At 47.4% G+C, this 27,486-nt stretch overlaps 2 protein-coding genes across 2 annotated transcripts; both read left to right on the top strand.

The window, feature by feature from the left end:
• Positions 1-751: 751 nt before the first annotated feature.
• Positions 752-9,187, top strand: LOC136678930 (G1/S-specific cyclin-E1-like). Its single transcript, XM_066657125.1, has 12 exons — positions 752-1,136; positions 1,595-1,648; positions 2,098-2,185; positions 3,967-4,029; positions 4,185-4,333; positions 5,346-5,481; positions 5,717-5,863; positions 6,208-6,303; positions 6,921-7,055; positions 7,600-7,711; positions 7,798-7,955; positions 8,151-9,187. The coding sequence occupies exons 2-12, from the start codon at positions 1,632-1,634 to the stop codon at positions 8,265-8,267; spliced, it is 1,218 nt and encodes a 405-aa protein (XP_066513222.1). The 5' UTR covers positions 752-1,136; positions 1,595-1,631; the 3' UTR covers positions 8,268-9,187.
• Positions 9,188-10,100: 913 nt separating this feature from the next.
• Positions 10,101-23,037, top strand: LOC136678196 (NEDD8-activating enzyme E1 regulatory subunit-like). Its single transcript, XM_066656144.1, has 20 exons — positions 10,101-10,403; positions 11,314-11,417; positions 11,561-11,621; positions 12,114-12,144; positions 12,853-12,924; positions 13,029-13,108; positions 13,894-14,003; positions 14,109-14,218; positions 14,973-15,035; positions 16,102-16,165; positions 16,375-16,466; positions 16,632-16,691; positions 16,785-16,918; positions 17,492-17,567; positions 17,682-17,721; positions 17,869-17,955; positions 18,590-18,682; positions 20,911-21,025; positions 21,322-21,371; positions 21,894-23,037. The coding sequence occupies exons 1-20, from the start codon at positions 10,354-10,356 to the stop codon at positions 22,001-22,003; spliced, it is 1,602 nt and encodes a 533-aa protein (XP_066512241.1). The 5' UTR covers positions 10,101-10,353; the 3' UTR covers positions 22,004-23,037.
• Positions 23,038-27,486: the final 4,449 nt, after the last annotated feature.

Raw genomic sequence — 27,486 nt, 5'->3', positions numbered from 1 at the left:
TCTGTTTCTCTCTCTCTGTCTGTCTGTTTCTCTCTCACACTCTCCCTCTCCCTCTCCCTCTCTCTCTCTCTCTCTCTCTCTCTCTCTGTGTGTCTCTGTTTCTCTCTCTCTCTGTGTCTCTGTTTCTCTCTCACACTCTCCCTCTCTCTATCTCTCTCTCTGTGTGTCTCTCTGTCTGTTTCTCTCTCTCTCTCTCTCTCTCTGTCTCTGTTTCTCTCTCACACTCTCCCTCTCTCTATCTCTCTCTCTGTGTGTCTCTCTGTCTGTTTCTCTCTCTCTCTCTCTCTCTCTGTCTCTGTTTCTCTCTCACACTCTCCCTCTCTATGTGTCTCTCTGTCTGTTTCTCTCTCTCTGTCTGTCTGTTTCTCTCTCACACTCTCCCTCTCCCTCTCCCTCTCTCTCTCTCTCTCTCTCTCTCTCTCTGTGTGTCTCTGTTTCTCTCTCACACTCTCCCTCTCCCTCTCCCTCTCTCTCTCTCTCTCTCTCTCTCTGTGTGTCTCTGTTTCTCTCTCTCTCTGTGTCTCTGTTTCTCTCTCACACTCTCCCTCTCCCTCTCTCTCTCTCTCTCTCTCTCTCTGTCTCTCGCTCTCTGATCTGATTTGTTTACCTGTTGTGCTCCACGTGCGCCGCCCACCAGCGCGCCCCGCCTCTTCCGAGCGCGCCCCGTGACGTCACGAGCCCTCCCATCCCCATCATCTTTTTTTCTCCCTTTTTGCCGGCAAAATCCTCGTGAACGCGCTTTCGGTCTCAATAAGTTTTTCGCCGCGGGACGGGCAGCGGCTCGTGCACGCGCGCTCCGTTGCTCTGTAGGGCTCTGTGACTCCCTGTTTGTTTGTTTATTTTTAGATGTTATTGATGTTATTGTAAATAATCACACATCTGTAGGTTGTTTTGGAGTTGTGTTGAGGAGCTGCGCAGGCGCACGCAGGCGCAAACAGAGGGAGATCAAAGTGGAGTTGGCGCGCGGTGGGAGCCACGGAACAGAGATAAAAGCAAAGAAAGGCAGAGACTAAAGAGAGAGAAAGAGGAGAGGAGAAAGAGAGAGTGGAACAGAAGCTGGAGTCCAGGGAGAGGGTGTGTGAGAGAGAGAGGGGGCCGCGAGGAGACGCTGGAGCTGCTCTGAGGGTCTTCGTGAGGTGAGAGACACTTTAAACATCAAACACTTTAATGTCCTACACCTGAAGACATTCGTGCTTTCTCTCTCTCTCTCTTTCTCTCTGTGTGTCTCTCTCTCTCTCTCTCTGTCTCTCTCTCCTCGGCCATGTTCTCTCCCAGTGGCTGGAGCCTGAGACACTTCCCTCAGTTTGTAACAAAGAGAACCATCTGTTGTCTTCCATTTCTCTGTGAACACACACTTCTCCTGCTCTGTCTCCCTCAGTCTGGCCTTCGACTTCGACTGGGTCTCTCTCTCTCTCTCTCTCTCTCTCTCTCTCTCTCTCTCTCTCTCTCTCTCTCTCTCTCTCTCTGTGACTGTGGCCTGTACCTGAGGGAGGAAGGTGGGGGAGAAAGGAAAGTTCAGGAAAAGTACTGAGAACAAAAATGAAGAAAGAGCCCCAAACCCTGTGAATAAACTCCTTCATCTTGTGTTTCACAGACCCTCTGTTCTCAGGAGAGACCCCAGAGAGGAGATAATGCCCAGTGAGGAAGTGTAAGTGTTGGGGATTGTTTTTGTGGCTTGGAAACACAGGGGCAGATGGTTAGCGATAGCAGCATGCACACATGCATTAAAGGGCACATACAGGGTTAACCTGGGGCAGGGGTCATGAGTTTAATGTTAAAGTTGCACAGCACAGGATTCTCATGAACTGTGTTTGTGATGTCACACAAACATCACATTTACATATTCAGCTCCATTCATTTGAGCTGAAGTTATAAGGAGTGTTTGAGCACTTACTGTTCTGTGAATGAGGGCAACCAATCAAACCAGAGCTCATTTACATATCCTGCTCTTATAAACAGAGCTAATGAGAGGTTTGTGAGGGATGTGTAAACCACACACACACTGGAGGTAGTCCCCCAGAGGATAGTGGTCTCTCACAGACCTCAGGAAACCCAGGGTCTGGGCTCTTTAACCAGAACTCTGCTCTTTCTGCGCAGGCTGAACGCAGACGTGAAAGGCACCGCAGATGAAGCTCAGAAGAACCCCGCGTCCCGCTCCAGGAAAAGAAAAGCAGACGTCGCTATTGTGAGTTTTCGTTCAGATTCGGTGCAGACAGCAGCTCAGACTCTGGGGTAACGTTCGAGACGAGCCGTGTCTCATTTCCAACTCGGGTTTGGGCTCGTTCGCACAGATCTGTGTATTTTTAAAAACTGAGCTGGGTGTGAGAGGATGTGTAGCCATGTGGGCCATGTCACAGCTCCTCACTCCCTCTACAGTGAACTACATCAGTCATAAACTACACTGTACACACACAGCTCCTCACTCCCTCTACAGTGAACTACGTCAGTCATAAACTACACTGTACACACACAGCTCCTCGCTCCCTCTACAGTGAACTACGTCAGTCACAAACTACACTGTACACACACAGCTCCTCGCTCCCTCTACAGTGAACTACGTCAGTCATAAACTACACTGTACACACACAGCTCCTCGCTCCCTCTACAGTGAACTACGTCAGTCACAAACTACACTGTACACACACAGCTCCTCGCTCCCTCTACAGTGAACTACATCAGTCACAAACTACACTGTACACACACAGCTCCTCGCTCCCTCTACAGTGAACTACGTCAGTCACAAACTACACTGTACACACACAGCTCCTCGCTCCCTCTACAGTGAACTACGTCAGTCATAAACTACACTGTACACACACAGCTCCTCGCTCCCTCTACAGTGAACTACATCAGTCATAAACTACACTGTACACACACAGCTCCTCGCTCCCTCTACAGTGAACTACATCAGTCATAAACTACACTGTACACACACAGCTCCTCGCTCCCTCTACAGTGAACTACATCAGTCATAAACTACACTGTACACACACAGCTCCTCGCTCCCTCTACAGTGAACTACATCAGTCATAAACTACACTGTACACACACAGCTCCTCACTTCCTCTACAGTGAACTACGTCAGTCATAAACTACACTGTACACACACAGCTCCTCGCTCCCTCTACAGTGAACTACATCAGTCATAAACTACACTGTACACACACAGCTCCTCGCTCCCTCTACAGTGAACTACATCAGTCATAAACTACACTGTACACACACAGCTCCTCGCTCCCTCTACAGTGAACTACATCAGTCATAAACTACACTGTACACACACAGCTCCTCACTCCCTCTACAGTGAACTACATCAGTCATAAACTACACTGTACACACACAGCTCCTCGCTCCCTCTACAGTGAACTACATCAGTCACAAACTACACTGTACACACACAGACAGCACTAGAGTTCAGATTCACACAGATGAATAAATAGAAATGGTGTGTGTTAGAAATATACACTGCACTGTTAACATCTAGATTCAGTCGTTCAGTGTGTAGTGCACTACAGAGGGAGGATGGAGTGATTTGGGATTAAACTTCTGTTTCTCTCAGGCTTCATGGTGTTTTGATGTCTCTCTATAAGAGGTACTATGGCCCCCTACTGGACTGGCATCACATTGCAATTGTTTTCGTATTCGTCTGGACGTGGATAACATCAAACGCGGAGTGAGGGAGATCCCAGTTTTCAAAAAGATCCGGGTCTGTGTGTGCGGGGCTTAAGATGTTTAAAGCCAGAACATCAGTGAAACACTCTGTGTCTCTGACCACACCACGGCTCTGGGAGGAGCTCAGTGTAGTCAGACGTCTGCTTCCATTCACCACCACTGTCTGCTCCTCTGATCACTCTCTGGAAAAGAGCTGTTCACACCAAACCCCAGCTGTAAATATGCAGATATTTAGTGTAAAGAATGAACTGAACGTTAACACTTTGTATGTTGTGTCCTCCCCAATTCACACAGTATTTACCGGATCTGGACGCAGATGTTACAGAGATGACCAAAAAGAAGCAGTGTCCACAGCAGGTAAGGGGTTAAAAACTGGGCTGTGCACTGATCTGATAGAGGTTTAGGAGTCGGATGTTTTTTTTAGTTAATAGCTTGGTCTCTCTCTCTCTGTCTCTCTGCCTCTCTCTCTCTCTCTCTCTCTCTCTCTCTCTCTGTGTGTGTGTGTGTCTCAGACCTGCTGGGACCCGAGTGTGAGTTGTAAGAGTCCGTGTCGGATTCAGGATGAGGGACAGGGGGCTGTGAGCAGCTGGAAATTTAATCAGTTCTTGTCCCGAAGCATTCACGTCACCCCCGTACGGCCCTCCCCTCTGCCCCCCCTGTGGTGAGCCTTTAACACTCTTACATTTAAACAAAACAAAGTCGTAATTCTGTAAAAAGTCAGGAAAAACTCTGAACTGGACTGTACTCTGTAAATATAAACACAGCTAGAGTCTGACGCCTGCGGCTCGCTCCAGAAAAGTGGAGACACAGGTGAGTTTCCCTCTGAGCTCCATCCCCTTTCCATGACTGACGCTGTGGGAGTGTTTGGGAACTGAGGAGACTCAGTGCTGCAGGTTTGTGAGTGGAGTTCTCTCTCGATACGAGACTCCAGCTGCTCCACAGTCCGTGGTCACTGTCGTCTGATTCTCCTCTTCATGACGACCACAGGAGACAGATCTGGACGAAGGCCGCTCACGCTCTCTGTGTCTACGGAGACACGCTGTTGGAGCACACGCAGAATGAGGCCTGGCACCGTCCTGCTTAAACAACCGTGGATTTCCTGAAAAAGACGTCCCCTCGATGGCAGCGTGTGTCTCTCTAAAGCCACGTCAGAGGAGCCTTCTCACAGATGTAGGACACCCACGTCTGAACACTGATGCCTCCTTTCACTGTACAGTCTGGATGCTCTATTTTATTTTAAACCAAACTGACGCCTGGGCCCCTCTGACCACAGCACACGTGTCCACTGTCTTTTGGACCCTCTGAGATGAGCTCGAGTTCTGAGAAGTCAGTGGTGATGAAGCAGTGGTCTGGGAGCCCATGTGTCTTTATTTATCACAGCAGCATGAGGGTTTCTCCTGCAGAGCCGTCTGAGGGCTAGAAGGTCAGGTTTTGGAGCGAGTTACAGGCGTCAGATTCTCAGAGTTGTTCAGAGACAACATTGGACATCTGTTTTTATTTCTAACCACATCTTATTTTGTGACAGTTACCTGAGCGTTGAATTGTGAAGTTATACGTCAGTGTTAGCGGCGTTCCCAGCGTTACCCGCTGATGTATCGGCTCAGCTGAATTAAACTGTACGTTATCTCTGCATCACTGAGGTGTGTTCTGTTCCTCTCGCCTCTGACGTGCAGCTGGGGCAGTAAAGACGACGTGTGGAACAACCTGCTGAAGAAAGATAAGCTCTACCCTCATGATACACAGGTCCTGGACAGACACCCGAACCTTCAGCCCAGGATGAGGGCCATTCTGCTGGATTGGCTTATGGAGGTGAGTCAACGTGAGAAGTTAGCACGTGCTGATTTAATCTAATCAGAAACGCACTGTGCACAGAGGCTTCACACTGTTCTTAGAGTCCTGCAGCTGAAGGTGTGTCTGAGTGTGAGTCACTCGTTTATCACTGAGGAGGGGAGCTAATGTTTCTGTCTGTCCCCATTGTTCTCCTCTCTCTCTCTCTCTCTCTCTCTACTGCTGTCTCCTCTTTATTTCGTCTCGTTTGTCTCAGGTTTGTGAGGTGTATAAACTCCACAGAGAAACGTTTTATTTGGGCCAGTGTTATTTTGATCGTTTTATGGCGACGCAGGAAAACGTTCTGAAGACGACTCTGCAGCTGATCGGCATCTCCGCCCTGTTCATCGCCGCCAAGATGGAGGTACGACTCTCCACACACACTCTGTCTCTTTATCAAACCCAGAACCAGTCCACGGTCGTTTACGCTTCTCCAGATGAGAGGCTAGTGTTTACAGGAACCGTGGAACACAGTTAGCCGTTAGCTTAACTCCCCCATCACATAGGATGCCCCACACTGACAGGCACTGAGCCCTGAGATGAGGGGAGGAAGGGCCAGTCCCACTTACCCAGAGAGACCTTGAACTCCCAGGCATCACCGGGGACCTCACCAGCAACCGGCTGATTCTTTAAACGAATCATAAACCTCGTGTTCCCCAGCCTCCTGTCAGAATTCTGGTCCTAACCTCACCCCGTCTCCCTCTGCAGGAGATCTACCCTCCAAAGGTCCATCATTTTGCGTACGTCACTGACGGAGCCTGCACCGAGGAGGAGATCCTCAGCATGGAGGTCATCATCATGAAGGTAACCTCTTTTAAACCTGTACCAGCTTCCTTCAAACATGAGTTTATTTCATTAATGTGAAGATTAAAGTGTGGAGTCCACCAACCCACACACTGTGAAACAAGTCAGAAAACACGGGATAAAACGAGTCGTTCTGATTCTGCTCCGCTTCTGACGTCAAGTGCAGAGACTTTAGAATGGCCCCGCCCCCTCGTCTGAGTCTGTCCAATCACAGCGCTGGACCCGTGTTTATGTGAGAGACACAAAGACGAGGTTAAACTCAGCAAAACAGACACAACGAGCGCGGAGAAATAAGAGCACTGAGTAAAAACGGAGAAGAAAGAGAACAGAGTGAAAACGGCTAAAAACCAGAGCTTCTGCTCCTCGCTCCTCACTGCTGTGCGCTCGGGGTCGGGGTGAACAGCGAGCGGCTCATTATCATTTAAAGGAACAGGTGCTGAAAGCGGGCGTTCTGAACAGGGGCTGTTTACACAGGGGGAGAACACTGCTGTGGGGCTCGTGGGGTTTGGACCAAAGCGGGTCACAGACGTTTCATTAAGAAACAGAACTGTGTTCCACTGTGGGGGGGGCTTTTTAAAGTAGCGCTCACTCGATGATTGAGATCGTCTCGTCTCCAGGAGCTGAGCTGGAACCTGAGCCCCCTGACCCCCGTGGCCTGGTTGAATATTTACCTGCAGATGGCGTACCTCAAGGAGTTCGGAGAAGTGCTGCTCCCCCAGTTTCCTCAGAGCACCTTCGTCCAGATCACAGAGGTTCGTTTACCCCCTCATTCACTCTCACCTTTAACCCCTTCATTCATTCACTCTCTCACCTATAACCAGTGACTGTGATTAACCCCTTCATTCACCAGTGGAAATAAACTGTTTTAATGATTTAACATTCTGATTAAACTGGGAAACTCGGCTTGTTTTGACCCCACGTCTGTTTAGTTACATTTTCAGAATTTAGCAGACGTTCTCATCCACAGCGACACACAGAAGTGTTTAGTGTGTGTCCTCAGTAGGTCACACAGCTCTAGTCCTAACTCCCCCCTGAGCTCAGACGTGGCCTGAACAAGGGCCGGTGCTGGTGCAGAGAGAGAACAGCACACGGTACACACTGCAGGACACAGCACCTTTACACAGTTTCAGACGTGGGGTTCTAGAGACAGCACTCTTCAGTTTTACACCACGCTCCTCCCTCGTTGGTCCACCTTGTAGATGTAGAGTCAGAGACAGTAGCTCATCTGTCGCTGCACAGTGTGTGTCGCTCGTCCTTCGGTGTGTAATGTTCGGTTCTGTTCTGCTCCGGCTGCAGCTGCTGGACCTGTGTGTGCTGGACGTTAAGAGTCTGGAGTTCTCGTCCGGGCTCCTGGCCGCGTCGGCTTTGTTCCACTTCTCGTCTCTGGAGCTGGTCGTCAGAGTCTCAGGTAAAGACCCGTCTGCGCTCGGTTCCAGGCTCCCTCTGGTGTCTGAGACACTACACTGACGTGTGTGTGTGTGTGTGTGTGTGTAGGTCTGAAGTGGTCCGACGTGGAGCGCTGTGTCCGGTGGATGGTTCCGTTTGCGATGGCGATCCGTGAAGTGGGGAGTTCTCCTCTAAAAACTTTTAAAGGCGTCTCAGAGGACGACAGACACAACATTCAGACACACGCCCCCTACCTGGACTGGATGGTAATTACTCACTCAGTGATTCAGTGATTCTTCTGAGTATAGTGTGTATATAGGAGAATAGTAACTGATACACCGTTACACCCCTGACCTCACCGATGATTGAGAGGGCTGAACACCATCAGATCCTCACAGCAGTGTGGTACCTACTCTGTAACTGCTGGGTGTTTCTAAGGGGTCTCTGCTTGTGTTTCTCAGGAGCGGGCGCTGACGTACAAGGCGGAGGATTTGGAGCGCAGCCGGAGTTCCCCTGTTCCCTCCGGAGTCCTGACTCCGCCCCCCAGCAGCGAGAAACCCGAGGGGTCCGACGCCTGAGCTCACTTCGCCACAGACACTCTCATCTGGGATTGGGACACAGCCAAGGATACAGAACCCAGTCTGGGGGTGTTCCACAAAGCCAGGGTTAGGAGTTGAGCCCAGAGTCGATGACTGTCCAAAGGCAGTTCCAGCTGTGGTTCTGTCGGAGGTGGACTTTGGGCTTAAGTTCAGTCATTAGTTTAAGTTATGGTTATAGGCTTTGTTCTACACCCCCCCCCCCCTCTGCCCCCAGTCTAGAGCCCCGTGTGGATGTTCTGAGCGGGGAACACAGTTCTGCACGGTTTAAAGCCGAGGGACACATTCGGATCCAGCCACTGTTTATTTACAAAGTGTACGTCGTTTTGGGGAAAAGTGGCCTGTGTTTTTTTAATTACAGAATATTTCGACACGTTCAAGTCTCTGAATTTAATTTTCCCCGCGTTGTAAACTCCGCTGGATCCTGAGGGTGTGTTTCTCCTGGTTTTATCCACAGTGCGTCTGAGTCGGGGCACACACTTACACAGCGCTGCTTTAACTTTAAAACCAAGCCAAGCCTTTTACAGATCAGCATTAACCTGCAGACTTTACTTTTAAAACCTTTTATTTTTTTAAATCAGGATCTGAATCAGCTTCGTGGCTCAGTTGGGATTTTCTTTATTTTGTTTTATTCTTTAAATAAATATATTTCCCCAGAAACACAAACCCAGAGCTACCTGCTGAAACGTCAGAGTCCTGACCGCTGCTAAGGGAGGTGTGTGTGTGTGTGTGTGTGTGTGTGTGTGTGAGTGTGTGAGATTTAACAGCTTCAGAAGCTAAGATTTCATTGACCCCTTGAGTCACCACGTTTTTTACCAAAATGCTGATTATTTTTCTGTTTTTAAAAATGAGATGCTGCTACATTTTATGTATTTTATTATGAATCTATAAAATAAAAGTCTGAATGCACACTTCCTGTTCTTATTTCTCTTATTTCCCTCGGAGCCACGGAGCATTTATTTGTTTCTGAGGATTTGTTCCACTGAAGGGTTTGTTTGTAAATTTAATCCTGAACTTGGCGTGTTTCTGAATCGTCCACAGATTTAATCAAATAACTTCAGCCTCGAGTTTAGGGCTTTTCTTTGTTCTTTTTTCTCCCCCGGTACTTGACTGTGGGCTGAAGTTACCTGGATTTAAGGAGTCCTGCTTGGTGCCATGCTCTGTACTTGTTTTGTGTGGTGTATTCAGTCAGAGCAGGGCTCCGGTCTGAGATCAAAGGGAAGATAAAAGGATTACGTTTTTCTCTCTTTTTTATTATTATTTTATTTTGTATATTTTTTTTAATGTTGGAAATAAAACCATGAAAATTAGTTTACACCGTCGTAGGGTGTGTTTGCAGAATAAATAACGCTGATAATTCTGCAGTGAAACAGCGCCATCTGGCGTGTGTATTTTTATATATTTTAAGTTCTGTTTATTCCTTGTTTTATATTTTTATTTTTTAAGTTTTATTCTGATTACATTTCTGCAGGTGATTAGAATGAAATTAAAATGCGTTTAGATTTTTATAAATATTTGTAATAATCACCTGCGTCACAGTTTCAATCTAGTTCATTAATTATTCTTTATTAGTTATATGTATATTTAAGAATTAATCTTTAATTAAATCCTCCTTTCGTTTTCTTGGTTTTTAGTTTGAGTTGTGGGTGTATCACTAACCGCTAGGCGGCGGTGTGGGTGTAATGTGTTGCCCTAAAACTCTGCGCCGAAGAAGAGCAGCAGCCTTGGCAGCTAGTGCCCTAGAAAGTGAGCGACGGGTTTATGAGCTAAAGATGTTGATTTATACAAGATTTAAATAATGAACTGATACTTTATTCTTTAATCTAAAGCTCGGACACAGTGCTGTAAGAAAAGGGGCAGATACGCGGCGGGATGTGTCGTCAGAAAGTCGTTATAAAGTGAAGTGGGCGAGTGAAGGAGGGAACAGCGCGGATTGGAACGGGACCCGAGTGTGTGTGGAATCTGCGGATGGGTTTAGAGAGAGAGAGAGAGAGAGAGAGAGAGGCGCGGGCGGTGGGGTTTTATCGCCAGGATTTGTTTAAAACATTAAGGTTAAACACAGTGAAAGATGGCGGAACAGAAAACGAACAAAGAGCAGAGATATGACCGGCAGCTGAGGTAAAAATAACACTCTTTATTTGGACACTAGTGTGTGTGTGTGCGCTGAGCTGGTTTTCATCGCTTTGCTGCAACTAATGTTACAGACTGAGCTCATTCACCCCACAATCACAATACTCATCTTATTTTTGTATCTGTGTGTGTGTGTGTGTGTGTTTAATTGAGCTGCTGAAAATGAGGGTTTCCCTGAGTCCATTCCACACAGTACACACCCCATAATAATCAGAAGACAATCTTATAAATCGATAGTGTCTGCAGTGTAATTAAGCTCTAAGTTGTGGGTTTTAAAGTGTAATAAAGCGCTGCAGTAAAAATACAACCACTCCATTCAGCACCCAGAGACACCCCATAATATTCATAACACTACGGAGCCCTGCCGAGGACATTTCTTCTCAATAGATAAAAGGGAAGACCTGGATTAACCCCTTAAACTCCTCTCTGTTCAGAGTGACTGATGTAGAAGTTATTTCCACAATAAAAGTCCCCAGAGCTGTGACTCTACGGCTTCATTCATTAAGCAGTGATGTATGAATATGCAAATGGTCCCCGCCTCTATCTCCCCCCACCCCCACAGTTCACCTGCAGCTGGAAAGCCCCGCCCCCACGTTGAGGGGATTGGCTCCTCAGGTGTGTGAGGTATGAAACCCAGTCTGAATCTCTGTTCCTGAGGTGTGTTTGGAACGCTGCAGATTCAGAACAGCATTGTCTCCTCCCTCAACATCCACGGCTGAGGGGCCCTTGAGCAAGACACCGAACCCCCAACTGCCCCCCGCTCCCTCACTGCTCTGTGTGTGTGTGTGTGTGTGTGTGTGTGTGTGTGTGTGTGAAATGCAGAGCCACAGTTTGGTTTTACACTGCACGTTGACAAAAATAACTAATCTTTTGTGTGTGTGTGTGTGTGTGTGTGAAGGTTGTGGGGAGACCATGGTCAGGAGGCCCTGGAGAACGCTCACATCTGCCTCATCAACTGCTGCGCAACTGGAACCGAGATCCTCAAGAACCTCATTCTCCCAGGTAGAACCTCTCACACACACACACACACACACACATTCTGAACACCATCAGATCCTCACAGCAATGTTCCAGCGTCAGTAGCCGTGTGAGTGATGCTGATGAGGAGTTGTCTGTGTGTGACACTCTCCTGATGTTTCTGACAGGTATCGGGGCGTTCACCATCGTGGACGGACACAAAGTGAACGGAGAAGACGTCGGCAACAAGTAACACACCCCTCCCTCCTGTAGAGTTAGATACAAGCTTTAAACATAACTTTATCATTTTAAATAATACACAGTGAGACGCAGTGATAAACGTGTGCTGATTAAAGACACGTTAAATTAGTTTTTAAGTTTTGAAGAACTGTATTCCCCCTTCATCTGCCTCACAGTGGTTCACTCCATAGCCTTCACTACCATCACGAGGGTTGCCAGATCTGTGTATTTTAAGCGACATTGGGCTTTTTCCGTGAACATAAATGTTATTTGTTTACACCACGTATGGAGTACTCAGTAAAACCGTGGCACAGGCCCAGAGCAGCAGACAGACGGATTATACATCAGTGTCAGTGTGGAATAAACAGTACACCAATTAATCAGTGAAACAATTAATTGCCAACTATTTTCATAATAAAAGTTGTTGTTGTGGCTCAGACACATCACAGTAATGCAGCGCTGTGTAATTTCTCTAACGGCCTCCATTCTGTTCCTCTGCAGTTTCTTTCTCAGCAGCGACAGCATCGGGAAGGTGAGCTACCTGCAGGACCTTATTAAAATATGCTAATGAAGAGACTTAAAATATGCTAATGAGGAAACTAATGGGCTTTTCTACTGCATGGAACCTACTCCACTCGACTCTTCTGCTTTTCCACCGGTCAATTCTTCTCTTTAGTTACTGTTCTCTTACGGTTCCAGCTGAGCCGAGCAGGGACTGAATGTGAGGTGTAAACCTTGCAGAGCTCTGATTGGCCAGAGACCTGTCAATCACCAGGAAACACAGAGCTCCAGCACAAACTCAGCGCTTGTAAAATCTCTGAAGTTACAGCAGCCTTCACATTAGTTTTTATCCGACTCTCAGCAGCAGCTCGTAACGTTCCCCCGAGGGGTTTCTGAAGAGGGGCAGACGCTCCTTGGCTCGGTGTCTGAGGAAAATCTCCAGCGAAAGATGAACTGGGGGCGGAGCTGTGTTCAGTCCAAACATCAACAACAACAACACGCCACACACAGAGTGAACAGCTCCTGACTCTACCTCCGTGTTGTTGTGGTTTTTAAAGCCCACGGTTCCAGTTAGAGACGGGTTTGAGACGACACCGGCTCCGTTTCTCAGGGAGGAGCTGTGGGAGTGGAAAAGAGACCAGGTGGAAGCGAGTCGATCCGATCCCATGCAGTGGAAAAGCAGAATAATAAAAATAAAAAGTGCATTATGGGATATTTCTGTGCTGTTTGCTTTAAACAGAACCGAGCTCAAGCTGCGACAGAGTTTCTGCAGGAGCTCAACAGCGACGTGTCCGGGAACTTTGTGGAGGAGGTGAGCACTTTTTCACAAACAGCTTCATGAGCTCAGATCAGTTCTCCCTCCTTCAGTGGGTGGGAGCTGCTCACAGCCCCGATTCACTTTGTGTTTTCACTCAGAGTCCCGAAAAACTCCTGGAGAACGACCCGGAATTCTTCCACAGATTCGCTTTAGTCATCGGAGTCCAGCTTCCAGAGAGGTACAGCAGAGCTGCGAACACTTACAAAACTAACACACACCAGAAACATTAAAGGGTCTGTTCAAATACATAGAGGTTGAACCCTAACCCTAACCCTAGCTCATACGGATGGCTCTGATGTTCCAAAGCAGTCCGTTCCTTTGTAAATAAATAAATACCACAGTTTACAAATGGTTCAGTCGTTCTCACTGAAGTGGAGGGGGCTAAAGGGTTGTTAACTCTGACGGTGGGGAGGGGATTTCTCACCTGTGTCTCACACCTGTCTCATGAAGAGTGTGAGCCACAGATTTAGAAAAATACATTGTCACATCAGATTCATAGCAAAATGAAAACTAATTAAAATCTCAGAAAGCGTTCAGAGCTCTAAAGGAAACGTCACGATGTGTTTTTACACTTTATATCAGCACCTTTGACAATAGGTTTTTGGGAAGTCCTTGTTTAGAGTGAATTTAAACAGACGAATGACGTACAGACGTCTCTCACGTTATTGCTGCTGGGTTTGTGTTGATTATGTGTTGCTTTTTGGGAACAAATACTTTTAGGGAAGTGACATTTGTTAAAATATCAAAGTATAATCAGATCAGCTCAGATGTGGCCTCAGGGGTTTAAAGTGTACGGTCAGAGGTCATTCACAGATACTCCACCACTGGGACTTCCTGGGATTTTGGTATTGATGGGGGTCCTGGAACCCACCCACAGCGGTTCCAGGGGGCAGCTGCACAATAGTGGAGTGCTTGTGTTTATTGTGTGTGTGTGTGTGTGTGTGTGTGTGTGTGTGTGTCTAGTGTGTGTTTGAGGTTGGGAGCAGAGTTGTGGAACGCCAGAGTGCCGTTCCTCGTCTGTAGGACGTACGGACTCGTGGGGTACATGAGACTTGTGGTGAAGGAACACACAGGTAAACAAACAAACAAACAAACAAATGTAAATGAAAGTAGTTACTCCCTGCCTCTGTCACTCAGTGATGAACAGAGAGTGATTTTGTCGTTTATTTCTCACTCAGTTGTGGAATCTCACCCCGATAACGCTCTGGAAGATCTGAGACTGGATCAGCCTTTCACCGAACTCAAAAACCACTTTGCCTCGTATAATCTGGACAACATGGAGAAGAGGGTGAGGCCTGGAAACTGGGGTCTTTTCTTGTTACTTTGGAAGTCACTCACTCCCTCATGTTTAGCAGGTTGAACATCTCCACAAGGGGGTGCTGTGTAACTGGAAGGTTGCCGGTTCGATCCCCAGACCCGGCAGGTCAGGACTGAAGTGCCCTTGGACAAGGCACGTAACCCCTAGCTGCTCCCCGGGTGCCGTGGCTAGGGCTGCCCATGTGTTCTCACTGCCCCCTAGTGTTCACCAGTGTGTGTTTAAATGTGTGTTTCACTGCACAGATTGAGTTAACACTTTCCAGTGGCCAATAAAGTGATTCTGATTCTTCCGAGCGCAGCACAGAGATGATGAACACTTACGTTTATGACACAGACGGTTGTCTACGCGAACGGTCAATCAGCAAGTATCTCTCTACCCTCCTCTACGTCTAACGTCAGTCAGGATGCGTGTTCAGGACCAGATCTAGTGTAAAAGGCTAACGCAGCAGTGCGAGTTCTGAACACTAGGTGGTTATTCCACAGTCATCTCCATCAGATTCATCCATCACTTCAGAACCTGGAGACCTTCAGCACCGGGTCGGTCAGAACACTGTGAGGTCAAAGCGCTGGTCACGCGGGAACGTCACGCAGGAACTGGAGGGTTTCCAGACGTAGGGTTTATTTTAATCTCAGTTTTCAGAGGCGTGGTCTCCAGGGGGCGCTGAGAGATGGAGACATTCTGTTTTTTCTGTTTCTAATCATCTTTATCCATTTTGTTGTTGTAGGACCACAGTCACACTCCGTGGATCATCGTAGTCGCCAAGTATTTGGAAAAGTGGTACAACGAGGTAAAACACTTAAATAGAAAACATGTCCCCTTACTGTCCCCTCTCTCAGCTCCACTGTCCCCTCACTGTCCCCTCTCTCAGCTCCACTGTCCCCTTACTGTCCCCTCTCTCAGCTCCACTGTCCCCTCACTGTCCCCTCTCTCAGCTCCACTGTCCCCTCACTGTCCCCTCTCTCAGCTCCACTGTCCCCTCACTGTCGCCTCTCTCAGCTCCACTGTTCCCTCACTGTCCCCTCTCTCAGCTCCACTGTCCCCTCACTGTCCCCTCTCTCAGCTCCACTGTCCCCTCACTGTCGCCTCTCTCAGCTCCACTGTCTCCTCACTGTCGCCTCTCTCACCTCCACTGTCCCCTCACTGTCCCCTCTCTCAGCTCCACTGTCCCCTCACTGTCCCCTCTCTCAGCTCCACTGTCTCCTCACTGTCCCCTCTCTCACCTCCACTGTCCCCTCACTGTCCTCTCTCTCAGCTCCACTGTCCCCTCACTGTCCTCTCTCTCAGCTCCACTGTCCCCTCACTGTCCTCTCTCTCAGCTCCACTGTCCCCTCACTGTCCTCTCTCTCAGCTCCACTGTCCCCTCACTGTCCTCTCTCTCAGCTCCACTGTCCCCTCTCTCAGCTCCACTGTCCCCTCTCTCAGCTCCACTGTCCTCTCTCTCAGCTCCACTGTCCCCTCACTGTCCCTTCTCTCAGCTCCACTGTCCCCTCACTGTCCCCTCTCTCAGCTCCACTGTCCCCTCACTGTATCTCTCTCAGCTCCACTGTCCCCTCACTGTCCCCTCTCTCAGCTCCACTGTCCCCTCACTGTCCCCTCTCTCAGCTCCACTGTCCCCTCACTGTCCCCTCTCTCAGCTCCACTGTCCCCTCACTGTCCCCTCTCTCAGCTCCACTGTCCCCTCACTGTCCCCTTAAAGGTTTTTTATATTCATTCAGTAATATCCCAGAATCCTGGTTTAAAACTTCACTGAAGTCTAAACCCAGCGCTAGTCCAGTGTTAGATCAGATCTGATTCCTGTCGCACTGAGACCCTCGGACTGTAATATCTCTGTTTCTGTCTCTCTCTCTCTCCAGCACGACGTCCAGTTACCCAAGAACTACAAGGAGAAGGAGGCTTTCAGGCAGCTCATCAGAGGCGGTAACACATCGTTGTTAAATGCTATGGTCTTTATTTGATAATGAACGGCATTTAAAGGACAGACTAAAGGTTTATTCACGCCAAGTCCGACCTGTTCTCCGCCTCGACTCTGACATCACAGGAAGTCACTGGAAGAGGAAGAAGAAATGTCTCTTCATTCGTCTGTTTGTTTGTTTGTGTTTCCACTCTTTTTGTTTGTATACGTTCAGGGATCCGGACGAACGAAAGCGGGGCTCCTGAGGAGGAGGAGAACTTTGATGAAGCAATAAAGAACGTAAACACTGCACTGAACGCCACGAAGGTTCGACACTCACCTACTTCATCATCATCATCATCATCACCGCTGCTGCTCACACTGAGAACACTCCTCACACACTCCAGCGTCTTTCTGCCTTCGTTAAGGAGAATTAAGAGCAATGTTATGTTTAAAAGAGTAAAATGAACCTGTTGTTGTGTGACTGTGTAGATCTCCAGCGCCGTGGAGGACATCTTCAACTCGGAGCAGTGTGAGAACATCACGTCTCAAGTCAGTTTTACCAGAGGTGCTCTGATCAGTGTTCTCTGCTGCTCAGGAACACAGTGCCTTCATGTCTGTGTGTGTGTGTGTGTGTGTGTGTAGACTCCTGTGTTCTGGCTGATGGTGAGAGGTGTGCGAGATTTTGTTCGGAATGAAGGGAATGGTCTTCTCCCGCTCCGTGGAAAAATTCCCGACATGATCGCTGACTCAGACAAATTCATCAACTTACAGAATGTGTACGTAAACACACACACACACACACACACACACTACTGTACTATAAATGATTCAGACTCCACTGTGTATGAATGATGCAGTGTCTCCTGTACATGATCCAAATGAATGATTTCTTTTCTACTCTAAATGATTCCGATTTAACGATTTGGTGATTTATTCAGATCAGAAGATTTTGTGAGTGATCCATAGTGTGTGTGATCCGGTGTGAGTGATTCACTGAGAGTGATCCGGTGTGAGTGATTCACTGAGAGTGATCCGGTGTGAGTGATTCACTGAGAGTGATCCGGTGTGAGTGATTCACTGACAGTGATCCGGTGTGAGTGATTCACTGAGAGTGATCCGGTGTGAGTGATTCACTGAGAGTGATCCGGTGTGAGTGATTCACTGAGAGTGATCCGGTGTGAGTGATTCACTGAGAGTGATTCACTGAGAGTGATTCACTGAGAGTGATTCACTGAGAGTGATTCACTGAGAGTGATTCACTGTGAGTGATTCACTGTGAGTGATTCACTGAGAGTGATTCACTGAGTTATTTTGTGTGTATGAATCGTCGCAGTGTGTTTGTTACACAGTTACAGAGAGAAGGCTCTGCAGGATGCTGCTGTCGTGTCCAAACACATCCAGACTCACCTCCAGAACGTGGGCAAGGTGAGGTTCATCTTTAAAAACACGGGGTTCACTGTTTACTCCCTGTGACGGACAACTGCAGTGGAGTTTCATTTGAAGTTTAATCTTTAATCTTTATTTTTTTTTCTGTGGAAGCCTCCAGAGTGTGTTTCAGAAAACGACATCAGACTTTTCTGTGAGTAACACACTCTCCAATAACTGTCCAGTTTGGCAGGGTTTTTACCCCAGTGTAATAACTGTATTATCAGTGTAATAACTTTATTATCAGTGTAATAACTTTATTATCAGTGTAATAACACTGTAATTTTGGTTTGTTTTTCAGGTAAAAATGCAGCGTTCCTGAGGGTGGTGCGCTGCAGGAGTTTGGCTGAAGAGTTCAGCACCGACACTTTCTACAAAGACACCATCAGTGAGTCTCTCTCTCTCTCTCACACACACACACACACACAATGATTTTAACAGGACCCAGGCAGCACAGGAACCTGGACCAAATACAGAATAAAGACCTTTAATGTGATGTAGCGCCCTCTAGTGGTTGAGAGGGGGTCCAATCGGACAGCGCTGGTTTAAAGCTGGTTTAAAGTTGGAGATGCCGCGGTCTCACAGCAGTAACTGTGTTATTAACAAACCCAAAGAGCGCTAATCTGTTTCAAACAGACCACACTCGGCAGCTCGAGAATCAGCTCAGCACATTATCACCCCTAGCCTTCTAAAATAACCCAGTCATCTCAGTGTGGGTGTGTCCATATAATAAGCCCCACCCACTTCACTCTGATAGGCTGTACCCAGGTTACTGGCCTTTGGTGTTGGATCACAGTTCCTCGAGGTGACAGGGTAGAGGACGAATCGCTGTCCTCAAATAAATACTTACATCACACACCTCTGAGTGTGGACAACAGCGCCCCCCAGTGGATATTTCATCCAGTGGCAGTCTGTAAAGCACAACATCATCTGCTTCATTAGTCCCCTTTTGGACGGAGCGGTTATAACTGCGTTACAGTTACGTTTCAGTTCAGATGGAATAATGTGTGTGTGTGTTTCAGCTTCCAGCATGGACAATCCAGACAGTGAGATGGTTCTGTATCTGATGCTACGTTCTGTGGACCGGTTCTACCAGCAGCACTCACGCTATCCAGGTACCAGCAGAGCCTTTAGAACCATCAGAACTAGAACTGAGCGCTCTGTCCTGAGGCTCAGATCACACACATTTAGAGATAAAGCCTCATAGCTGTGAGTCGAGTGAAGGCTCTTCTGAGTGTTTCCTCTGTTTTAACCCAAACTCAGCTCTAAACTCACACTGCGGGGGGCGACTGGGCTCGTGTTTTATCCCCCACCTCTTTTCAGAGTGTGACATCAGCAGTCAGTGAGCTCCCACAGCACACCCTCCCTGTGGCTCTCTTAAATGCACGTAAATGAACTCTGGCCTTGTGCTTAATTTAGACACCGAACAATGATTTGACGCCCCACACACGGGTTATTAATACTGCCCTCATTTTTACTGGAGTATATGGTGTTACCCTCATACCACTCAACCCTAGCTGCGAAGAAGGAATCAGATTATTGCCGGACTCATGTAAACTCTCAGAATTAAAGGTACAGTACAGGAACATTACTGTCACTACAGCTACAGACAGTGTAGTGTATCTTTAAAGGTACAGACAGTGTAGTGTATCTTTAAAGCTACAGACAGTGTAGTGTATCTTTAAAGGTACAGACAGTGTAGTGTATCTTTAAAGGTACAGACAGTGTAGTGTATCTTTAAAGCTACAGACAGTGTAGTGTATCTTTAAAGCTACAGACAGTGTAGTGTATCTTTAAAGGGACAGACAGTGTAGTGTATCTTTAAAGGTACAGACAGTGTAGTGTATCTTTAAAAGGTACAGACAGTGTAGTGTATCTTTAAAAGGTACAGACAGTGTAGTGTATCTTTAAAGGTACAAACAGTGTAGTGTATCTTTAAAAGGTACAAACAGTGTAGTGTATCTTTAAAGGTACAGCAGTGTAGTGTATCTTTAAAGGTACAGCAGTGTAGTGTATCTTTAAAGGTACAGCAGTGTAGTGTATCTTTAAAAGGTACAGCAGTGTAGTGTATCTTTAAAGGTACAGCAGTGTAGTGTATCTTTAAAGGTACAGCAGTGTAGTGTATCTTTAAAGGTACAGCAGTGTAGTGTATCTTTAAAGGTACAGCAGTGTAGTGTATCTTTAAAAGGTACAGCAGTGTAGTGTATCTTTAAAAGGTACAGACAGTGTAGTGTATCTTTAAAGGTACAGCAGTGTAGTGTATCTTTAAAGGTACAGCAGTGTAGTGTATCTTTAAAGGTACAGCAGTGTAGTGTATCTTTAAAGGTACAGACAGTGTAGTGTATCTTTAAAAGGTACAGACAGTGTAGTGTATCTTTAAAAGGTACAGACAGTGTAGTGTATCTTTAAAAGGTACAGACAGTGTAGTGTATCTTTAAAAGGTACAGACAGTGTAGTGTATCTTTAAAAGGTACAGACAGTGTAGTGTATCTTTAAAGGTACAGCAGTGTAGTGTATCTTTAAAGGTACAGCAGTGTAGTGTATCTTTAAAGGTACAGCAGTGTAGTGTATCTTTAAAGGTACAGACAGTGTAGTGTATCTTTAATGGCACAGACAGTGTAGTGTATCTTTAAAGGTACAAACAGTGTAGTGTATCTTTAAAAGGTACAGACAGTGTAGTGTATCTTTAAAGGTACAAACAGTGTAGTGTATCTTTAAAGGTACAGACAGTGTAGTGTATCTTTAAAGGTACAAACAGTGTAGTGTATCTTTAAAGGTACAGCAGTGTAGTGTATCTTTAAAGGTACAAACAGTGTAGTGTATCTTTAAAGGTACAGCAGTGTAGTGTATCTTTAAAGGTACAGCAGTGTAGTGTATCTTTAAAGGTACAGACAGTGTAGTGTATCTTTAAAGGTACAAACAGTGTAGTGTATCTTTAAAAGGTACAGACAGTGTAGTGTATCTTTAAAGGTACAGACAGTGTAGTGTATCTTTAAAGGTACAGACAGTGTAGTGTATCTTTAAAGGTACAGCAGTGGTGTTAGAGTCCAGTTGTGTTCCTAAAGGTTCATTACATTCTCTTCTCCAGAAGGAGAGGGGGGTCTCTGTAATCTTTCAATATACAACTGTGGAGAATAAAATACACAATAAAAGTCCTGGAGATGAAACGCAGTGAATGACATAAAAACTTTAAAATCTACAGTTAATTTAGAGTAAGGTACAGTTCTGCTCCAGTGCAGTGGTCCAGGGAAGATTTGGTTGGTGCCTTATGCTTCATTCATTCGTCAGTCACTGCTTACACCCTCCTCTCTTCATTTCTGTGTGTGTGTGTGTGTGTGTACAGGTGTGTATAATTACCAGGTGGAGGAGGACATCAGTAAGCTGAAGGTGTGTGTGAACAGTCTGCTGCAGGAGCTGGGGCTCAGCGTCAGCGTTAAAGACGACTACATCCATGAGTTGTGAGTTTAACCATTTCACAACTGGAACAATCTCCTGAAATCTCACCTGTGTCTCATCACTGCAGGGGGAGCCCAAGAGCAAAGACACAGGCTCTTACCCAGTGGTGCTTTAATGGCCTCTTATGTTTTTATTTTTAATTTAATTGTTTTTAAATGTTTTAATTTTATTGTATTATTTTAACTCTTTTGTTTTACTGCTTTAATATTTCTGCATTTCTTTAGTATTCTGTCTCTGTTCTGTTTCTGTAAAAGCTCTGAATTACTGCAGTGTGTTAAGGGTCTGGTCTTTTTTCCAGCTGTCGTTACGGAGCTGCGGAGCCCCACACGGTGGCAGCGTTTCTGGGAGGTGAGATTATTACACACACAATTACACAGCGTTTACACAAAACAAAGTCAGTGGACTCCAGTGTGGACAGAGTCTCCTCTGAGACTCACAGACACACACAATGTATCTAACACCACTTTCCACCACATGGAACCGACTGGACTCTTCCTCTTTCCCAATGTCCACATCTGGTCCTGCTCCTGGAACCGGGTTCTTGTTTAGTCGCTGTTCTCTTACGGTTCCACCTGAATGTGAGGTGTAAACCCTGCAGAGCTCTGATTGGCCAGAGACCTGTCAATCACCAGGAAACACAGAGCTCCAGCACAAACTCAGCGCTTGTAAAATCTCTGAAGCTACAGCAGCGTTCACATTAGTTGTCAGCAGCACTGACAAAAAGAGACTATTCATTTTCTGATCAGAGCAGGGACCGGCTTCACGGAGGTTTTCCTGGAACACACTCAGCTGCGGAGAGAACAGTCCTCAGTGTGTGGAGAGAGAGCTCACTGTGGTTTAATAACTCTGAATATTATTCTTTAATTCCAGGTGCAGCGGCGCAGGAAGCCATCAAAATCATCACACACCAGTTTGTCCCCTTTAACAACACCTTCATCTACAACGCCATGGCCCAGACCTCCGCCACCTTCCAGCTCTGAGCCCCCTGTCCTCCTCCAGACCCCGGCCCTCCTCCAGACCTCCGCCACCTTCCAGCTCTGAGCCCCCTGCCCTCCTCCAGACCTCCACCACCTTCCAACTCTGAGCCCCCTGCCCTCCTTCAGACCCGGCCCTCCTCCTGACCCCTGCCCTCCTCCAGACCTCCACCACCTTCCAGCTCTGAGCCCCCTGTCCTCCTCCAGACCCCGGCCCTCCTCCAGACCTCCGCCACCTTCCAGCTCTGAGCCCCCTGCCCTCCTTCAGACCCTGCCCTCCTCCAGACCCCTGCCCTCCTCCAGACCTCCACCACCTTCCAGCTCTGAGCCCCCTGCCCTCCTCCAGACCCCTGTCCACCTCCAGACCCCTGTCCACCTCCAGTCCCCTTGGGAGATCTTTACACACAGCTGACAGCGGTTTAAGTTCCTGTTTTATACCAGATGTTTTGTGGGAGTGGTCAGTGGTCAGTTCTCTTTGTGTCTCACGTCCTGCTCCACGCTGCGTCACAAATAAATCTCTGTAATCTTCGTTTGTTCTGTGCTTTATCTTTTTATTTTGATCTTTATGTAAATTTCCCCCAAACTCTTTACGAAACCCATGTTTCACAAACTCTCCGTTTTTTAGAATTAAAACCTGCTGCCTCCAGACTGATGTATGTAAATGTCCTCTGTTCTGATTGGATGTCATTTTAAAACATTCACACTGTTTACACATAGCCCTTTTCCACCAAAAGATCTGTGGTTCCTGAACTGTCCCCGTGTTTACACCAGTTTTACTGGAAACCAAGGATACGTCACAGAATACGTCATCAACAGGGGGCGCTGCAGAGCGGCAGTAAACAGACGTGAGGCGACGGCCGAGCGTGTAGACGACCTGTGAGCGTTTGTGCTGTTGTGGTGGAGGTTTGGAGAAAAGCAAAAAATCAAACATGTATCAACCTTTGGACTGTTCTCAGTACAGACACTGAGGGGTTTAAAAAGTCCAGCAGCACTGCTGTGTCTGATCCACTCTACACCAGCACAACACACACTAACACACCAGGGAGGACAGAGAGGGGACAGTGAGAGGACAATGAAGCCGAGTGTGTGTGTGATACAGTGATAACGTGGTTGTAATCTTGTGGCTGTTGTAATTTATGCAACACTTCACAGAGAAAAAAAAAACGACATTTACACTAGCTGTAGGAACATTGCTGTGAGGATCGGATGGCATTCAACCTCATAAACCTCACTGAGGTCAGAGTTAGTGATTAGTTCTAGATCCAGAATCATCCCGAACTTACTGCATGGTGCTCCTTCAGTCTCTCCACAGAACACAGTTCCACCGTTCCCCGGGGCTTTAGACCTTCTGTGCCCAACTCTAGCACAGAGTCATGTGCAGCTGCTCCTGAGTCTCACGTGTGTTTGTAGCGCTTTAACACAGTGCTGAATACATTCTTGGATATAGCCAGCAGATGGTGCTGTTTCCCAAGTTTACAAACTTCAAACAAGAGAGGAATACATCAGAAAAGCCCCCTGACCGGACCCTCAGAGTCTGGACACGTTACTGACCTCGGTGAATGGCTCAGAGCTGGACACGGCTAATGAGGCGCGGTGTTAATAAAGGAGTTCATAGATAAGGAGGATCTACAGAGGCTGTAGTCTGAGGTCAGTCAGGGTGTTGTGGAGCGGGCGCCTCGCTCACTGCAGAGATTGTATACAAACAAAATGGAAGACTGTAGAGGTATAGATTACACCCTCGTAAAGGGAACACCTACAATTGTCTACCTCTTTTAAGATGAAATATATCTTGTTTGTGGCTGAATTTAAAGGCAATGTTCACTGACTCTAAATTCAGGAGAGCGCTAACTGCATGAAAGTAAACGCAGAGCGAAAGTGCTACAAAACTAAACAGCTCGAGTTACACATGAGTTTCTGTGGAAATTCAAACAGTGAATAAACACTTACAGACAATTTACACTTCAGACACCAACAAGATACAGTCGCTTCTTACTCACACACACCACTCCACCTTAAAAGATACAGTCGCTTCTTACTCACACACACCACTCCACCTTAAAAGATACAGTCGCTTCTTACTCACACACACCGCTCCACCTTAAAAGATACAGTCGCTTCTTACTCACACACACCGCTCCACCTTAAAAGACACAGTCGCTTCTTACTCACACACACCGCTCCACCTTAAAACATACAGTCTCTTCTTACTCACACACACCGCTCCACCTTAAAAGATACAGTCGCTTCTTACTCACACACACCGCTCCACATTAAAATATACAGTCGCTTCTTACTCACACACACCGCTCCACCTTAAAAGATACAGTCGCTTCTTACTCACACACACCGCTCCACCTTAAAACATACAGTCTCTTCATACTCACACACACCGCTCCACCTTAAAATATACAGTCGCTTCTTACTCACACACACCGCTCCACCTTAAAAGATACAGTCGCTTCTTACTCACACACACCGCTCCACCTTAAAAGATACAGTCGCTTCTTACTCACACACACCGCTCCACATTAAAAAATACAGTCGCTTCTTACTCACACACACCGCTCCACCTTAAAATATACAGTCGCTTCTTACTCACACACACCACTCCACCTTAAAAGATGAGGAGCTTCTGAATGTAAACAAATCAGAGAGAACTGTGTTTCCCACAATCGTAGATGTTCCCTTTCACTCATCTGTAAGTGAATGAGTGAGTATGTAGTGAGTGAGTGAGTGAGTGAATGCTGAGGTCTGAATGTGACGCTGTCGGAGCTCTGATGGAGTTTGGCAGGAAAACTCAGCTCTCGGCTCTTTAACTCTGAGCCAGTGGAAACTGTCCGTGGGCTGGATATTACTCTCCAACACACACACACACACAACTCACTCTCTTTCACACATTCACACACACACACAGATGATAGAAGAGGAGCTCTGTCAGCATCAACACAGATGAGGATTATTAAAATCCCTCTGTTGTATTTATCGCAGCAGAAATAAAGACACCCTTAACTCTCGGTGTGATGTAGACAGATTTTACTGTGGTGGAGTTGGACCTCCATGGATCGGACCAGTTCCTGGAGCTTGTCTCTGTTCCTCAGACAGTACCTGAACAGAACACTGCCATTTAAGGGAGGGCTCGGCCTGTGGGGTTTAGGGAGGGGGTCCGGAGCAGAGAAACATACACACAACCACCCAACGTTCTCCAGTAGAACATCATTCAGAGCTCCACACTGACTCCGCCCACTCGCCGCCTTCCCACAGTGCAGCAGAGGTCGTCTCTTCCCCGGGTGATCACCGGACACTCACACCTCCGTGACCCGTGTTCCACTGCTCCAGGTCCGGTTCTGATGCTGGGTCCGCCGTGTGGGGAGCTGTGGCCTAATGCTTAGAGCAGAGGGCTGAGGGCTGAAAGGTCATTGGTTCAATTCCTACTAGAGGCAGGAAAATAGGGGGCGGTGAAGGAACAGCACTGTCCTCCTCCCTCAACATCCACGGCTGAGGGGCTCTGGAGCAAGAAACCGAACCCCAACTGCTCCCTGGCACCGGGGATGGCTGCTCCTCCCCCGCTCTGGGTGTGTGTCCACAGCCCCTAGTGCACTAGTGTGTGTGTGTGTGTGTGTTCACTGCCACAGATGGACTACACACAGAAGACACCAGTGATTGATTGTTGTGATGTAACTTTAACGACACGTTTCTAAACCAGACGTAAACACACAATAAAGAAGCTTCTCACCTTTAGGTAATAAACCTCATCTGCACACACACACACACCCTCTCCGTGTCTCTGCGGTGGGGGAGGTGTGTTATCTGTGTGTGTTTAGCCTCATAGAATCAATGATATACCACCAGCTCTGTGAGCGATTATTGATTAGTTTTCATTGATTTATGACCTCAGTGCATTACGTAAAGGAGCATAAACTCCTGCAGGAGACTGTGCATTTGAACAGATAAACAGACCGGTAAACTGTAAACATGTAAACAGTACACAAACAATAAACAGACCGGTAAACTGTAAACATGTAAACAGTACACAAACAATAAACAGACCGGTAAACTGTAAACAGATAAGCAGTAAATGGATAAACTTTACTCTTTACCAGTCTGTTTACTATTTACCTGTGTACTGTGTAAACAGACATGTTAACAGTGAACAAACATGTAAACAGTAAAAAAAAACAGTAAACAGTCACTCACCCCATCACTCACACACTCTCCCAGTCACTCCCACACTCACCCCATCACTCACACAATCACCCCGTCATTCACACATTCTCCCAGTCACTCACACACTCACCCTGTCACTTACACACTCTCCCAGTCACTCACACACTCACCCCGTCATTCACACATTCTCCCAGTCACTAACACACTCACCCAGTCATTCACACACTCACCCTGTCACTCACACACTCTCCCAGTCACTCACACACTCACCCCGTCACTCACACATTCTCCCAGTCACTCACACACTCACCCTGTCACTCACCCAGTCACTCACACACTCACCCCGTCACTCACACACTCTCCCAGTCACTCACACACTCGCCCTGTCACTCACCCCGTCACTCACACACTCTCCCAGTCACTCACACACTCACCCCGTCACTCACACATTCTCCCAGTCACTCACACACTCACCCTGTCACTCACCCAGTCACTCACACACTCTCCCAGTCACTCACACACTCTCCCAGTCACTCACACACTCACCCCATCACTCACACACTCACACACTCACCCAATCACTCACACACTCACCCCGTCACTCACACACTCACCGCATCACTCACACACTCACCGCATCACTCACACTCTCCCAGTCAGTCACACACTCACCCCGTCACTCACACACTCTCCCAGTCACTCACACACTCACCCCATCACTCACACACTCACCCAGTCACTCACACACTCACCCCATCACTCACACACTCACCCCATCACTCACACACTCAACCCGTCACTCACACACTCACCGCATCACTCACACTCTCCCAGTCACTCACACACTCACCCCGTCACTCACACACTCTCCCAATCACTCACACACTCACCCCGTCACTCACACACTCACCCCGTCACTCACACACTCACTCCGTCACTCACACACTCACCCTGTCACTCATACACTCACCCCGTCACTCACACACTCACCCCGTCACTCACACTCACCCCGTCACTCACACACTCACCCGTCACTCAAACACACACCCTGTCACTCATACACTCACCCCATCACTTACACACTCACCCAGTCACTCACACACTCACCCCATCACTTACACACTCACCCAGTCACTCACAAACTCACCCTGTCACTCATACACTCACCCTGTCACTCACACACTCACCCTGTCTCTCACACACTCACCCCGTCACTCACACACACACCCCATCACTCACACACTCACCCAGTCACTCACACACTCACCCTGTCACTCATACACTCACCCCGTCACTCACACACTCACCCTGTCACTCATACACTC

Source organism: Hoplias malabaricus, chromosome Y, assembly GCF_029633855.1.
Source record: "Hoplias malabaricus isolate fHopMal1 chromosome Y, fHopMal1.hap1, whole genome shotgun sequence".
Taxonomy (NCBI): Eukaryota; Metazoa; Chordata; class Actinopteri; order Characiformes; family Erythrinidae; genus Hoplias; species Hoplias malabaricus.
The sequence above is the reverse complement of the archived record's forward strand: the minus strand, read 5'-3'. Positions and strand labels throughout refer to the sequence as shown.

Coding starts and splice junctions, on each gene's coding strand:
- LOC136678930 (XM_066657125.1), top strand. Junction 4,334..5,345: donor TCCCCTCTGCCCCCCCTGTG/GTGAGCCTTTAA, acceptor TCTGACGTGCAG/CTGGGGCAGTAAAGACGACG. Junction 5,482..5,716: donor TGCTGGATTGGCTTATGGAG/GTGAGTCAACGT, acceptor CGTTTGTCTCAG/GTTTGTGAGGTGTATAAACT.
- LOC136678196 (XM_066656144.1), top strand. CDS start 10,354: ATGGCGGAACAGAAAACGAACAAAGAGCAGAGATATGACCGGCAGCTG. Junction 14,219..14,972: donor TGGACAACATGGAGAAGAGG/GTGAGGCCTGGA, acceptor TTGTTGTTGTAG/GACCACAGTCACACTCCGTG. Junction 16,166..16,374: donor CAGGCAGCTCATCAGAGGCG/GTAACACATCGT, acceptor GTATACGTTCAG/GGATCCGGACGAACGAAAGC.